Source organism: Meleagris gallopavo, chromosome 1, assembly GCF_000146605.3.
Source record: "Meleagris gallopavo isolate NT-WF06-2002-E0010 breed Aviagen turkey brand Nicholas breeding stock chromosome 1, Turkey_5.1, whole genome shotgun sequence".
NCBI lineage: Eukaryota > Metazoa > Chordata > Aves > Galliformes > Phasianidae > Meleagris > Meleagris gallopavo.
In genome coordinates this window covers 31,415,694-31,431,838 of record NC_015011.2, presented here as the reverse complement: position 1 = coordinate 31,431,838, position 16,145 = coordinate 31,415,694, and the positions used below count along the sequence as shown (strand labels likewise).

General features: G+C 40.0%; 1 protein-coding gene across 1 annotated transcript in view; it reads right to left on the bottom strand.

The window, feature by feature from the left end:
* Positions 1-1,284: 1,284 nt before the first annotated feature.
* ANO6 (anoctamin 6) overlaps positions 1,285-16,145 on the bottom strand; it is a 31,000-nt gene continuing 16,139 nt past the window's right edge. Inside the window, exons 14-18 of the mRNA XM_031552136.1 lie at positions 13,389-13,519; positions 12,457-12,662; positions 6,913-7,112; positions 6,406-6,511; positions 1,285-5,478 (exon numbers count right to left, since the gene is read on the bottom strand). Of these exons, the coding sequence (XP_031407996.1) occupies positions 5,272-5,478; positions 6,406-6,511; positions 6,913-7,112; positions 12,457-12,662; positions 13,389-13,519 (850 nt within the window). The 3' untranslated portion in view covers positions 1,285-5,271. The remainder of the gene's footprint in view (positions 5,479-6,405; positions 6,512-6,912; positions 7,113-12,456; positions 12,663-13,388; positions 13,520-16,145) is intronic.

The following is a 16,145-nucleotide window of genomic DNA, read 5'->3' as shown; positions in this document are numbered from 1 at the left end:
AAGAACTTTTAAAGGCTCTTCTTTTGATGCACTTCCAGGTTGTAAATAGAAATGAATTTGCCAGCTTTCCTGGAAAATGTTCATTGTTTTTTCGAGCCTATTAAGACACATTATTTTCTTGTGTCAAAAATATCACCCCAAACCATATGGAGGACTAACTATATCCATATCTTTTCAATGCTTTTTTAATCTATTATTGATGCACAGTAAAAATGGAAATATAACAGAAAAAAAAGGGGGGCTTGGTGTAGATGGTGAAACCTGCCTTGCTGATACCTTTGCTGAACTCTCCTGTGATGTGCACAGGCAGGGTGTACCAGATGGGGCAGAGCACAGTGCACTTTGATCTGGCATGTACACTTATCCAAAATAAAAGCAGTTCATCCATTCTGGGACAGAAACAACTGAAACTAAGCAGGCAACATCAGAAGTAATATGCTACTTTGGCTATCTGTGTAGCTATCAGCAAAATTCTAGAGCTTGTTCTTTGAAGAGTTTTAAATGTATCTGTCAATAAGGATTTAAAAACACACTGTCCTCATACAGATTTGGCCTGTGATTATATCCTTCTGCCTGTAGAAAAATAACTCTTTATTATCAGTCGTGATGAAGCTGCTTTTGGTTTTGCTCTGACATAAAACCAGATAAGTGCAGGGGTGTCCCTGTGGAACAGCAGAGGAATGTCTCGGATGCTGGCATCACAGAGAGGAAGAACTGGAGTAGAAGCAGAAGAGACATGATGATGATCTAGACAGATGACAAGAAGACACAGAGAGTGAGATTTGGAAGTTGGTTTAGCTGCACTCTGCCGGTCACCTCTGTTTCAGAAAAAATGAAGCAGCTGCCACATTGGAGGCTGTGCTGTGCTATACCACTGCTTGCTGCCTGAGCTGCATAAGGAGCACAGCATCTGGCCTGCCTGGAGGTGGGAGCATCTCACATACTTGATACAGATGAAGAAATAAATGATGACTCTGAAACACAACACAGGGCTTATCATGACAGGAGTGAAAAGGTATAAAGACCTAAACTGTTTGTTTGTATGAGAACATAATGGTCCTTGTCATCGACTTGGGGTTGAAAGGAATGACTTCCATCTAGAGGATGCAGGAAAAACAGGAGATAAATTACAGCAGCAGTAACAGTTTAATGACAAAAGATTGAAAAAGAGGGAGAATATGGAAATTAGACAGTGATGATGTTCTAAGAATTTAAATGTGGCTTTGGCAGCAGCAGTATTGTTTGTACAAAAATAAACAAGGATAATCAATAACAAATGTATTATTATTTTAAAATAGACTTTATTTAATGACAATAAATATAAATTGCAATGTTCAGAATCTAACAGCAAACATTCTTAGAAAAAATACAAAAAAATACATTCTTCCATTCTGAATTTTATCAGCATACACAGAGTAAAACAGTGGCAACAGCCTGCAATTTATGTTGCTCATATCTTACTGTTAGGTAATGAAATGGTGACTGATTCAAATTCATCCTGACTTCTACAGACCTGTACAAAATGTAAAAATAGTAAAACTGATCTAGAGTTTAAAATGAACATTAATTTTTCCTTCAAGCAGATCTTTAAACATTATTTAAGTGACGTAATCCTGAAAAAAACACTGGTATGTCGGCAGTTGCCCCCACCCCACATGCACTTTGTTCCTATGCCGCTGCAGAGCTCACTGTTGGAGGTTTCAGCAGTTGGAGGTAGAGGCTTATTTACATGGCACAGCTTAAGAGGTTTAGGCACTTTGTGCTGTCAGAAGCACCATGCATATAGCAAAATGAACTGAATTTCTGATGCAGTGTTTTCTGATATTAGATGTTGTGGCTACACTAGCAAGTAGCATGGCCCTTGGGAAGCAATAACTGAGCAAAATGTTGATGCTGAGAAGCTGATGCCCACCAGTGCTCACTGCTCTCTGCAGATTAGCTCTGCTTTTAGAACTGTGGACTAAAATGTTTGCCGGAGACAAGTATACCATCATGGGCATACCTCAGATCTATCACCTGGTTTGGCTCAAGACAATAAAAATCCAGTTCATGAGCTCTGAGACCAGATGTGAGCCACCACCCAGAAAGTGGGGGGACAGGTGGAAGACTAGTTTCAAGCACACTGCTGATCTGAACAAAATGGTAATGTAGAAACTCACCCAGCATTCCCCAGGTCGTGGCATCAAGTCCGACAGAGTTCAAGAGGTGTTTGAACCATACTCTCAGATGTAGGGTTTGAATTTTGGGTGGTCCTATGTGGAGCCAGGCGATGGACTTGATGAGTCCCTTCCAACTCAGGATATTCTATGATTTTAGGTGGTTAGGAGTCTACTACAGGAGGAGACTAAGTCATAGATAAATAGACTTTGCTGCTGTAGCATGTTTTTACTTTTTTTTTTGTTTTTTAAATAATGACCTTCAGGGCCATCTCCCCTTCAGACAGTGCTTGTTATAAGGGGCAACTGGGAGGCATAGGAAGAAAAAAAGGGTCAGAATACCAGGCACTCCCGAAAATCTGTCTTAAACTCTGCTACTGTTCACAGTGTATCCTCAGGCAAGGCATTTAGTTCCTTTGTTTCCCTGTCTCTTTACTTGTCAAAGAGGGCAATCAAAATTTCCTTAAGACCAAACAATTAACTGAGATGGCCCATTTCGTGATATTTATTTTTTGCCTTTGTCGCAGGATACCTATTTGCTAGCACCAGCCCTCCAACACGGCACCTGAGAGGGTGTTTAAGGCACTTTGGCACCGTGATCCCCTACAGGGAGATGGAAATGGCACTTCCCAGCTGAACACTGCTGCAGATAGGAAAATACTAGTTCATATATGGGGAAATGCCAACAACTTGAAGCTAAAATCAGAAGCTCTGAGCTTGCATGGAGCTGAGTACTTCACCAAAGGTATTCCATGAAATGGTCTTCTGGACAAAATTCTGTTATAAAGAAAAGCTTGGGATAGCACCCTGTGACAGCCAGGCAACAAGCACTAACTGAAACACAAGAAATTCCATCTGAATATAAGAAAAAATCTTTTTGTATTTGTGAGGGTGATGGAGAACTGGCACAGGCTGCCCAGAGGTTGTGAGGTCCCCTCCTTGGAGACCTTCAGCAGCCGCTGGGATGTGGGCCTGGGCACCCTGCTCTGGGTGTCCCTGCTGAGCAGGACCTGGGGCAGATGGACCCAGAAGTCCCTTCCAACCTTAATCATTCTGTCATTCTGGAAAATGGTTATATCAATATTGGGATGATATATTTCAACAAGAAGTCCTGTCTTGTTTAGAAACTTCTGTTTGTCTATCCTATCTATCTGCCAAATTTATATTTGATTCCTCGTAAATTTAAAGACTTGTTGTGATTTTGACTGGCAACAAAAATAAATGTCAAAGAGTAGAATTTCCTGTGGAAAGAAGCACCAGTTTTATCATGGCTCTGGTCAGTAGTTGTTGATGGTTATGATCTTGTTTTTCTGTCCTGCATCTTTTCATCTTCAGGTAGCGCCTGGCAGCAGGTTTCCTGGGCAGTATATAAAGCAAACTTCAGTTCTTGGTTGTCAGAAATGTGAGTCTCCTCTGGAACCTCTGGGTTTCTGTCTTTCATCTTCCAACCTTTGTTTGATTTTTGAACCAAGCTTGTCTTCCATATTCTTCTATGCAATCATTTTGCAAAGTTGTGCTTAGTGAAAGCTTGTGTGTCACATCTGCTGAAATAATTCCCTTCATGTGTTGCCTCTTCTGGTTCATATGCTGGTATTATAATAGATGGGCTTGAGGTATTTTGAGCAGTATTTTGAAGTTTTTCTACAAAATTCAGATGTTTAACTCCTTCTGATTATTAATGGGATAAAATATAACTTACCAATGCTACTTTGTTTCTGCAAACGAACTTCTTAATATGTAAAAAGCTATGTGAATATCTGCCTAAGTATTGTGCAAATGAATTACATTTATGAGTACAAACCCAGCAGTAATCATCTGGTTTACAGACTGCAGACATATTTTTGCCTTTCTTTTAAGATTTTGGTTTTCACAATTCATAGAGATTGGTGTACTAGAATCATTAAAAAAGAAAGCAAGTTAATAATTAGGAACATCATTGTTGCAGGAGCTCTACATACACGTTTACCCTGTAATTCCTGAACTCCTAGGCTGCAACTGAGGCCAAAACAGCCAAGCATATCCGCAGCATAATGTGAAGATGGTTGATGGCTCTGGCAAGTTCATCCACACTTGTAACATCTTCCTGATTATTTAAAGTTTTGTAACACAGTAAATGCATATTCAGTGGTTTATTCTGATCTGCAGCTTCAATAGATTCATGGTCTTGTCTAAATTTAGTTTGTCAGTGTTGCACCAGAACAAGTCCAGCTGCGCATTCTTTCTGTGTTAAAATCAGGGAAGAGAATGGCTATGGTATAGGCAAAAGATAGCCCTCTAGAATTATTTAATTTATGAAAAGAAGTTTAACACTCATTACTGTTACAGCTGAGAGACCTTAAAAGCTGTGTTCATTCAGAACAGAATGGCCAAGTGAGCTAATGAAGGTACACTGATGAGGGAAAAGATAACTGAGTTTTCCACTTGCTCTAAGTGCAGTGAAGTCAGTTTGTATGCATGGATTTCAATTCTCCTGTTTACACAGAGGCTGGCAAACAGGACGGGCTTACAGTCCCGCTGTTTCTTGTGATCCAAGCCCATGATAAATTGAAATATCTTGTTATCCATTTAAGTCTCAGTATGCACTTCTAAGTCAGCGAAGCACACAACAGTGCTCAGTAAGTCAATTGCAACATCTTAACAATATGGTTGCAAGTTGCATTTTCCTTCTCTTTCCTCCATTTTGGCTTTTTCTTCTTTTAGTTGGGGTTTGCATCACCAAGTAATCGAAGCTCCTTCAGAGAAAGTGGTGGTGTTCTTACAACAAGTAATTCTTGTTATTGAAGTTTTATTCAAGTTCAGACCTACTAGCTTATACCTAAATAAAGCGGAAAGCACTCTGTATATTTCAGAGTTAGTCTGCATCGTTTTAAGACGATAATTTTTACCTTCACATGTTAAAATATGTCCTAATAAAGCTGGTTTAAAAAATGGGTAATTGTAAACTGAGTCTCAGTGGTTGCTTTTGCCTAAGGGAAACAGGCAACAGAGCAGGTGACAGCTGCAAGAAACCATGTTCAGTAAGGCAAATTCATCCAAAGCATTTGATTAGCCATTGGTAATGCCTGGGCAGGCACTGGCTAGTTAAAAACTGTTCCTCCATATAAAAAAAAAGTCCTTATTCAGTTTTGGGCCGGAAAGTGCTGTCTACTCCTTCGATAATTTTGTCGGCGATTTTCCCTATGGTTTTTTTCACAACTTTGAGGTCGTTCTCATGCAAGATTTTCTGTGTCAGGTACTTCTCTCGTTTGACCTTGCTCTTGGTCTCTTGTGACACATCCGGGATTATGTAGGAAATAATAAACTTCACAAAGTATATGACATGCTGGGGAAGGTGCAAATGAAAAGAAATGTCAGTTGGGTTGAACAGGATGTTATTATTACTCTGAGAAATATTGAAATGCCACCCTATTTCTTAAGACTGTGAGCGGATTTTGTACCAGTATCTACCACACTGGAACAGTATCCTAAAAGGTAGAGATGAATAGAATAATTGTCTGATAAACAAAACTTTCTGATTTTCTAATCCTGATGCTACTAATGACTTTTCTGCTTGCTCTGAGGGAACCCTGTTGCCCAGTGCTTCCTTTCCCCCCAGACTATGGAAATATTGGTTGCAGATCTTTTTAAATTGTTTCAGGTTTATCCAGATGCCTCCAGGGCTGCAGACATTCCTCTGCTACGGAACTGTGCTCTAGCAAGCTGCACATTTCTGGTGACTTCAGTAGTCTCTGGATCAGGCACTAAGTACATTTTATAATGAAAGAATATTTTTGATCTTGGGCTGGCTCCCATCTTTCCTAACCCCACATTGTTGCTGCACAGGAGAGAGCAACTGCTCTTCAACCAAACAGTCTCATCTACAGACTCTCCTCTTGCAGTGACTGACTTTACACAGGTCACTCAGTGCACATGTGCTGCATTGCATGTATTCATGAGGCAGGGCACAAACCTCTAAAAGCATATAAAAATGTTTGGTGCTACTGTCCCTTCCTTTCCTGATACTAGAAATCGCTTGACAGTTTTCGAGAAGAGAAACTGCAAATACTGGGCCAATCCTCAATGGATGCCACCACTTTAGAGACTTTTTCTAACAGTGCTACACTTAATTTACCTCTCCTGAGCCCATGCCAGCACCACTGCGTACTAAAAGCTCTGACAGCTGTGCCTGAACAGAATGTCTTCCAAGGATTTTCTGCAGGGAGGAAAGAGGAGTCTAAATCACTTATGCTGAAAACCCCTACAGGCTTACCTCCATGACAATGATGAAAGCCAGCTTGGCTGCGATGACGTGCCAGTAGTATATGTTATGCTCATACTGATGCTGGTGCCCAGGAGGGTAGCGGAAGTCACGGTACCTGAAGGCGATGCAGAGACAGGAGCCAGTGTCAGCAATCTGCAGTACGGCTCTGTGGCCAGAGGATGGAGCAAGCCGTGTCCTGGCTTAGTGCAGCCTGAACAGACTGCTGAATGCAACTGCAGCAGTGATAAACCTTCTTAAGTCAATTTTAAAGCATTTGGGGCTTTTTTTTGTTGTTGTTGAGACTGCGTAAGTTATGAGGAAAACAAAATGAAGTAAGTATTACTTATAGGTGGATAGTTCACTCAGTTCTGCCATTCAAAGTATGCTGCTTGCACCGTGTTCTAACATTTCTTACTGCATATTTTTAATGGATCTGGATTATTTATGGATTATTTAGATATTAAAGCAGTGATATTTACCCTTGTCACTGGGAAAAGATGGTTATTTGACACTTGCCTGCATGTTGTGTGGTTCTCAAACCAGGAGGAAAATGGCTTGCTTGCATTCTTGAAGTCTGATATATTGAAGACAGAGAGTGTATTGTTTATGTACCCCTTCATGGTATAACTGCTGTGGCTCCCATAAGGAGGGACTGAAAAGGACCAGTAATAAACCAGACGAGGAATCATGTCAGATGTAAAAGCAATTATCATGGCCTGCATTTTAGGAAGAGGGGACAAAAAAGCAGAGTAGCATTTAAGAAATAAGCCTTACTACACATAGCCTTGCCATATATTTAGTATCTCAAAATTTACAGTACGACCTCAAAACAGAAAGTATGTGCTTTTCCAGTCAGTGGTTCCCTCTGTGAGTGAGGCACTCACAGGCACAAACAATCTCCTTCTGGAATGTGCAGTCCATCTAGTTTTTAAATTATACTGGCTCTGCTGGATGCCTCAAAAAAGTTGTGCTGTGATACACTTTTATCCTCCTGAGCATGGCGGGGAGGTCAGCAACCAAACTCACCTCGCACCATGCTAGGATAACCTCCAGCAAACACAGTTGCTATCAGAGGTACACATGAGATGCTTGAAGAAATCCTACCTGGTGAAACTTATGGAAACCACAGCAGAGTCCTTCAGCAACAGAAAATTATATTTCACCAGGAAGCCTGAAGTTTGCATAAAAGAATTAAATAAATGACATATATAGCTGATCCAGCTCTGACCCTAGAAACATCCCACTCTTCCCGAGGTGACAGCCAGTCCAAATTTGTCCTGGCAGTTGTTGCCTCATGAGTTTCAGTGTCAGTACATGTGGAAACTGCTCTTGATGCCAAGATCACTTTTTTAGTAGCAGCTGCACAGTGCTGCTTTACATATGACGTGACCACTTGTTTTTATCGAGCTCCCAAGAGAGGCCCTGTCCTACTCTGTCCTACTCAGTCTGCTAGTCACAAACTGGGCAGGAAATTGGATCTGTGGGTTTGTCGTAGGAAGTCTTTCCTAAATGCACGAACTTCCCAAAACATCCTATTCTGGAGGACAGGTTTACTATGTTTAATCCAGTATCCTCCTCCACTATTGCAAATTCAAAAGGCTTCCCCGTGAGGAAGACTTTCCACTGCAGCTGCATGCCCAGCACGAGGCTGCCCAGCCAACTCAATATGCCCAGGGCCCAGGAACTAGGGGTTATTTGCATGCCATAGCTGGAGGAGAACTCTTCAGTCCTATGGCAGTGGACAAAAATACCTGATGACATGAATGGCAACAGCCTTTGTGGGGAAGATTCCCAGCTGGGCCCATCCCTGATCTGCTACACCGTAAGACAAAGTTGCAGAAACAGGACTTAAGTATGAGGCTGTAGTTCAAAATCTTTCTCTCATTCTCCAGAACATTGTTGCAATTTAGTTCAATTGGGAGAACGTTAATTTGGCTGATGAGAAAGAAAAGAGAGGCATCCTATCACTAAAAGTGTTTAAAAGTTTCAAGGATCAACACTTCAAAAAGACTTTTTTGTACTGTATTCTGGCTTAAATAAAATGTAGGTGGCATGCACTTTTAAAAACTGTTTTTAAGCAATACGTGCCAGTGAGGAATGAAGTGAAAATTATGTGTTGTTTATATTTACATGCAGTGTAGGTGTTTTTGGCTGACAAGAAATATATATTACTGTGCCCTGCAGTTTCAGGAAGAAGACCTCACACTTAAATTACACTATTTTTAACTGAAGTATAAGCACAGAAAGTTTTAGTTAAATATAATTTCTTACTGCTTATTAGCCCATAAGGTTTGCATCAAGTCAGACATAAAAGAACTAAAAGCAACTGAACAGTAAGGCAAAAAACATCCTTTTCCCTTTGTACCAATTTGGTTTGGTGCTGCTTCTATGTATCATTCAGCAAGATGCTAGAATAGAGTATTTATACAACTTAATGTTTGCTCTTTATGATTTTTTTGCAAGGCCCCAGGTCTCTCATCACCATAAATCTGAGCCCCGTCTCACTCTCCTTCCCCTCCCTGAATGATCTCCAGATGTGCTCCAGAGGGCTACAAGGACAGAAAAACGAAAGCTAATCCTACGGCATCCTCTCAAAGGAAAAGCTTTTCTTCCTTTTGAATTATGGGCTGCATTTTAGAGTATTGTACTGGGGAACTACAAACAAATAGCACACTCTCTACTTCCCAAGCTATACCATGCACAGTTTTCCATTTATACTGTAACTAATTAAAATCAGTCTTTAAATCAACAACAGATGCTTTGATATCATGCTGTAGCAAGTCCAGTGCCTGAATGGCAAGTCTCAAAATGGACATATTTTGGCAAAAGTTGCTTATAAGATACTTGTAGGTGTTACAAAGCCAGCGTGGGAAGGAGAGGAAGATACTCTACCCAAATCAAATCAGCTGTAGGAGTCACATAGAAAAGAAACAGTTTCTATGTTCGAATGAAAAATAGTGATGGCAAAGGGATGACAAAGACAAGATTAATGGCCTACACTAGATCCAGATCCTGGATGTCAAACAAGAAAAATACAAGTTTAAAGATAATGGAAGAAAACTGTTTTCAGTATTTGCTGATCTCTAGTACATGGCTTTATAGACCACACTTCACTAGGAAGAAATATGGATATCTGAACTACTTGCAACACCTGCAACAGAGACTTCTGAACATGGCCTCTACTGTTGTGCCCCTTGCATGCTAACAGCCTGCTTGGTGTCAGTGGCCAGGGCACTATGCTCATACTAAGATTAACTGCATCTGACACATGAGATCTCCAAACAGGGTTATGAAAAGAAACATGCCTGCTGTTAGCAGTCACATAAGCACTGGGATTGAGTGCTTGGCAAGGAGGACAGGGAGCAAAACCAAGCTGTAAATGCACTTGTGCACATTGAGGACTGAGTTTTCAGAGATACCACTTCAGGGATGGAGCACATCAGGAATTTGGAATGGAAACACTGTAAAGCTTGCAGTAGCCTCAGATGGGCTGTGAATGGGTAGTGACAGACACCTAAAACTATCATTGGGTCACTTTTTCTGCAGGAGCTAAAGCAGAGTTGTGTACACACTCCTAACAGAAGCCTGCACATCTGAGTCACCATAAGGTCACCAACTTTAACTCTGCACTGAATATCGTAAGGTCTTCAATTAAGGTACTTGCAGCAATGCTTATAATAATCTTAAGATATATATTCAGTCTTCTATTTCATAGTTAGTTGTATTACAAGTCCTAGGTGGACTGATGAGGAAAGACAGTCAGGTTACCCAATAACATAATATATATATATTATTTTTAAATTTATGTAAAAAGTATATAATATATATTTAATACAATATGTGTAATGTACATAATTAATACATATTATATATCAATCTATGTACCTATTTCTTCCTTCTAGGACACCAGAAGCTTTGTCTTATATTTTACAGGTTTTGTAGCAGCTATAGTTAAAAAGAGGACATTAATGCAGCAGTAATTTTGCCTCTCTGTAACTATAGCTGTGCTACATCTGGGTGTTCGCACAATCTCCCTAATTTGATGGGAAAGCTGTCATTAACAATTTTTTTACACAAACAGTAAAACCAAAAGATCCCAGCAGTATCCCAGGTGTCACTCGACATTTCTAATAATTTGAGCATGTGTTACCAAAGTCACATCACTTTTATTTTAAATTTTAACATCACAGTTGCTGGTAGGCCTTGGATGTTTCACATGCCTATGGAACAGCTGCATTTATGTTTGATGTGCCTCAGTAGATCTGTGTGAAACCACTGGAGCATATGCTCCAGTTCATTGTCTATTTCCTAGATTCTTTTATAAATTTTCCATCCTCGAGATTTTTTTACTTTTGATACTTCTTTGTGTTTATTTCTCTGCTTTTATGTTTTCCTAAGGCTCTTCTCTACATCCTATCTATGTTTACCATGCCTGTTAAATTTCTATCGTTTGAGATAAAATTCTAGAAAGGAATTATAGCCAAATATCTGAAAATACATCTGATAGCTGAAGTTGTCATATAAAATACTCCTAATCATTGAAATCCATCCTACACTCGTATTTCTGCATGGTCACAATTCCCAACTTCAGTAATGTGAAAACAAACTACTGAGAAGGCAGCAGCCCAATAGGCTGTCAGTCCATGGGAGATCATCTTTCCCATTCCTCGAAAATATCCTCTTCCTTTCTGGGCAAAACATTTAATAGTGGAGAAGAAAAGAGAGCAATATGCAGGAGAACTTGTCTGGGTGTGGAGAGGGGAGGTACACGTATCTGTCTCATGATTTCTGAAAAGTAGAACCCTTGGGGTGGAAACCCCACACAGGTGGTTGAGCACCTAGTGACTGTAAAAGATGCCTGAGACACAGGAAAATAAGTTAATATCCTGGTTTAAATGTGAATTGCTCTGTTCATTGAAATAAGTCCCCTATAGTATATATGGTAGAGTGCTCATTTCCATTTCTCTACTCTTACCCAAATTCCACCATCCTCAAGATGGGCAGAGACTCCTACGATAGCTTAAGCTGAGGTGAACTTCAGACTTTACAAGTTTCTCCAGAAACTCCCAGTCAGTGCAACAAGGCACTGTTACTGCGAGGAGGAGGTCCTGGAGGAAGTGGCCATCTCAGAGTATGTCAGAATGAATCCCTACGGACAGCTACTGCTACTGCAGAGGAAAGCTGTGGTCACTGCTCCTTTGAGAAAGGGCGACACTGGAAACTTAGAAACAGAATACATATGAGTTACTGCTTAAGAATAAATCAAACAACTCAGAAGGATAAAGTCCAATGGATTACTTGGAATATTTTTCTTCCCACTGTGCAGCCTATACAAGATCTCGGTAACATAGCAATTCAGAAATTTGAAACATATGAATTTCATTGTTAAAGAGTATATTCATGAGGAAAGGATAAAGTTTTCTAAATACGTTAAATAAATCAATTTCAAAATTAATTTTAACTGCAAGTGAAAAATGGATTCATTTGCATATTCTTAGAAATTCATTCTTATCTCAAGAGATAAGTACTGTAATGTTGAGCACGTACTGTTATTTTTAAATACAGAAAGAAGCTGAATTACTGCTTTAACTGCAAAACTGCTCAAAGCTAAACTCAGGTATGACCATAAGAATTGTAAGTTGGAAACAACAATCAATTAAGCCTTAGCTGAACTCTAACCTATATTTTTTTTCAAAATTAATGCATTTTATTGTAGACTCTCAAAAATATCTCTTTATTATGTGCTACTATCTCAGAAAAGATATGTCTTTATATGTATAACTTTTTATGAAAGCTGTAGTAACTCTATCTAACTACAATTTCTTTTATTTAGACTTAATATTTTAGACTGTAGCCATATTTCTAAACCATCTGAAAAAGAACTGATTCACAGGGGCTAAGGTGACAAGGTACTGGAACTTGTAACTAATTTGGATCATTTGTGTGCTTCATGTAGCCACTCTGGCATGACAAACATTGATACACATGGCACTCCACATTTAGATGCAACACTTGCAATGAAGGCATTTTACCTTTGGTAGTGGCTGGCGCAATACTTACATTGGTCACCACAGCCAGAATGGCTATGCCTTGCATGATGGGCTGCCACGCACCGATGTCTTGTGCCTTCTGCGGAACCATGCGCCTGAACTGGGTTGTCAGCTTCCACGCATCCAGCCTGATTTCCAACATGTTGTTGATAAGAGCCAGAAGAGGAGCCAGGGGGAATGATGCCACAAACAGGGTGACAAAGCCAAACTGTATAACTGGCAAAGGGAGAGGTCACATGCCTTGATGTGTTCTTTTACTGGGGATAAGCATAGACTTTGTATACTCAAGCTGAGAGAATGAGGGGCAAGGAAGAGTAGCAGAGTTCCTAGAGAATCTTATGTGCATGAGAATATATAAGCATAACACTACTGGAAATACCCTCTAGGTGGAGGGGACGGGACAATGCATCTCACAACGCATCACAAGGAACTGTTATGGTATTTAAACATTCACTTATTTCTCATTTCTTCTCCACGTAGACTTGGAAATCTAATGATATCTGTCACAGTGCTGTGTTGCAAAGCCTGAGCTAACAATGATGTAATGGGTGCCTGGGTGCTGTGACAAGTATGCTGCAATTCTGTTTCAGAACAGATGGTGGCAAACAAGCCAGAGTTCTGTCAGTGACCAGGAAACTAGCAACATGTAAGTGACTGCAGATCCAGTGACTTCTGAGTATGTTTCTTGGAGGATGGGGTAAAGAAGCAGCAGCACACCCACAACTGCTCACTCTGTTTTTTAGCTAGAAACTGAAGTGAGATGTAAGCTACTTAATAAAAGTTCACAAAGCTATAACGGCTCATCAAAACTTGTACTGCATTTTAAAAAATGTAATATACCTCCTGTTTCTAAACATACTAAGGATTACTTCTATGAAAATTTTCCTTAGAGCATATTTGTATCCAGCACAGACAAGAAATTGGAACTAAATGGCTACTTACCCATCTCAAGATACTCATAAAACAATCCAAGTTTTCCAATGGGCTGCAGATGATAGTCCTGTTCCCAGCGTGGAACAATCTTTTCTGATCTAGCATCTGCACAGTATCTTCCAATTAGATTCTTAACCCAACTGTCAGTCAGAGAGAAAAAGACCACTAACATTGGTAAAATAGCCTACAAAGTTCAGTAAATGCAAGTGAACAAACAAAACATATCCAAAACAAACAAAAATTCTCCTGCTGTTATAATGCAGCAGGTTTTTGTTATCCCCAAATTACTGAAAACTTCCTTCAAACATGAGTATAATTTTCTCTTATCCCGAATGCAGTTATTTAGAACAACAAACAGGATTGTAAAAAGGAAACCAATCAGAATTGCAGTGCTTTACACTTACATTGTACAGGTCAATGACATTTCCAGGTAACAGAAAATTAAGACAAAAGTAGGCCTCTGGACAGACGGATCAATCCCTTCTGATCACAGAATCACAGAATAGTTAAGGTTGACAGGGACCTCTGGGCAGAATCAGAGTAGGTTACCCGAGACCATGTCCAGGCAGTTTCTGAAGATCTCTAAGGAGGAACTCTACAACCTCTCTATAAAGTCTGTGCCAAATGCTCTATCATCTGCACAGCACAGAAGTGCTTCCTGGTGTGTAGAGGGAACCTCTTGTCCTGGCACTGGGCATCACTGACAAGAGTGTGACTCCAACATCTCTGCAATCCTTCAGGTAATAATGGACATTGGTAAAATCTCTCCTGATCTTTAATGAATAGTCCTAGGTCTTTTAGTCTCTCCTCACAGATGCTTCAGTTTTAATAATTTTGGTAGCCTTTTGCTAGACTTCCAGTAGTTTTGCACTGAGGAACTCAGCACTGTAGATGCAGCATACATGTTAGAAGGATCATCTCTCTTGACCTGCTGGCAATAGTTCACTTAATGCAGTGAAGAATACCATTAACCTTCTTAGATGCAAGGGCACGTTCCTTGCTCATGTTCAGCCTGGTATCCACCAGGACTCCCTTTCTGAAAAGATGATCTCCAACTGCATGGCCCCTAAAATGTCCTGGTGCCTATGTTGTTCATCCCCATGTGCAAGGCTTTGCATTTTCCCTCACTGAACTTTATGAGATTCCTGTCAGCCTACTTCTCCAGCCTAAGAAAGTCCCTTTGGATGGCAGCACAACCCCCTGATGTATCTGCTATTTCTCCCAATTTTCTGAGGGTGTACTCTCCCTCTTCATTCAGCTCATTAATGAAGATGTTAAATAGGACTGGATCTAGTATTGATCCTTGAGGTACATTGCTAATTACTGGCCTCTAACTAGACTTTGTGCTTCAGCTGTCCACTACTCTCTGAACACAGCTGATCCACCTTACTGTCTACTCATCCAGCCCATCAACACTTTGTGGAGGTCTTATGGGGAACAGTGCCAAAGACCTTACTGAAGCCAAGCCAGACAGTATAGCTCTCCCCTCATCTACCAAGCCAGTAATTCCATCATAGAATAGTTGGTCAAGTAAGACTTTCCCTAAGTGAATCCATGCCAACTACTCCTGATCACTTTCTTGTGCCTGGATTAGCTGCTACAAGGATTGAGGTGCAGTTGTAATTTGCATCTAAAAGAGCTGCACACAAATTTAAGAAAATTGATGAATCAGTTGTAGACATTTTCAGTGGTCAAAGGGCTACATTCAAAAAAGGAAGGTGGAGGAATGTCTATCAACAGAGAAGGAAAATAAAACACTTCTCTTTTACTCGCAGAAATGACGAATGAGAGGTCAATTAAAAATCACATCCAGAAATGATACTCAGCATTTCGGGACCTAAAAGTTACTTGTCATCTATGAAACTGAATTCAAAATTCTGGTTAGGTGAATGTGTTACCTATATACAAATGGTAGGGATCAATTGCTTATGGCTGTAACTGACATCTGCAGGCATGCTCACTCTAGGGATGCTTTAACCAGCTAAAAGATGCTGGAAAGAGGGATGGGTCTACAGTCCCATCCTGCAACTGGCAGCATTTGGGTCTGGAGAACCCATAACTCAGCAGAGCACACACAGTATTTGTGACATGCTTTGAAGTTGCTTTGCTACAAAATTTGTGGGCTTGGAAGAACCACAACCAAATGGAATATGTTGTGGATTGGTGTTTTTGACATTCAGGAGGGCATAACCAAACTTGGAGTTTCCTACTCCAAGTACTGTAAGTAGTTATCAATCAGTTTAAAATAAAGAACAAGTTCTGAGAGCTGGAAAGAGTCCTGGATAGTAACTTCATCTAAATTACATGGAGAGTATTCACTGTTAGCACTTTGCTTATTGTTTACATTAAAACATGACCTTCTAGAGATCTACCATGCTAAAAAAGGCATTTTTAGGGACTCTGAAGGTCACATATAACTACAAAACGAAATGAGTTAAATTAATAAATTATTTATAATTTTTACATGTATAGTAATAAATCACTGAATTCAACATTAAGCAATAGTATTTAGTTCAGTATTTTCAGAGCTTCTGCTGCCTCAGTTTTAAGTATCAAACACAATGCACATTAAGCCTAATCTGCAGAGGAGGAAAGCAGTTCTGATTAGAACTAATAGCGGTCAAAATGACAAAGACAGAAGCACAAAACTACCCAAACAAAAAATAACTATCTAAAAAGTCCCCCAAAGTCCCAAAAGACTAGCCATGTTCTCTTAGAATGCAAAATGCTCCAATCAAATTTAGTGACCAAACGCCTGAATGAATC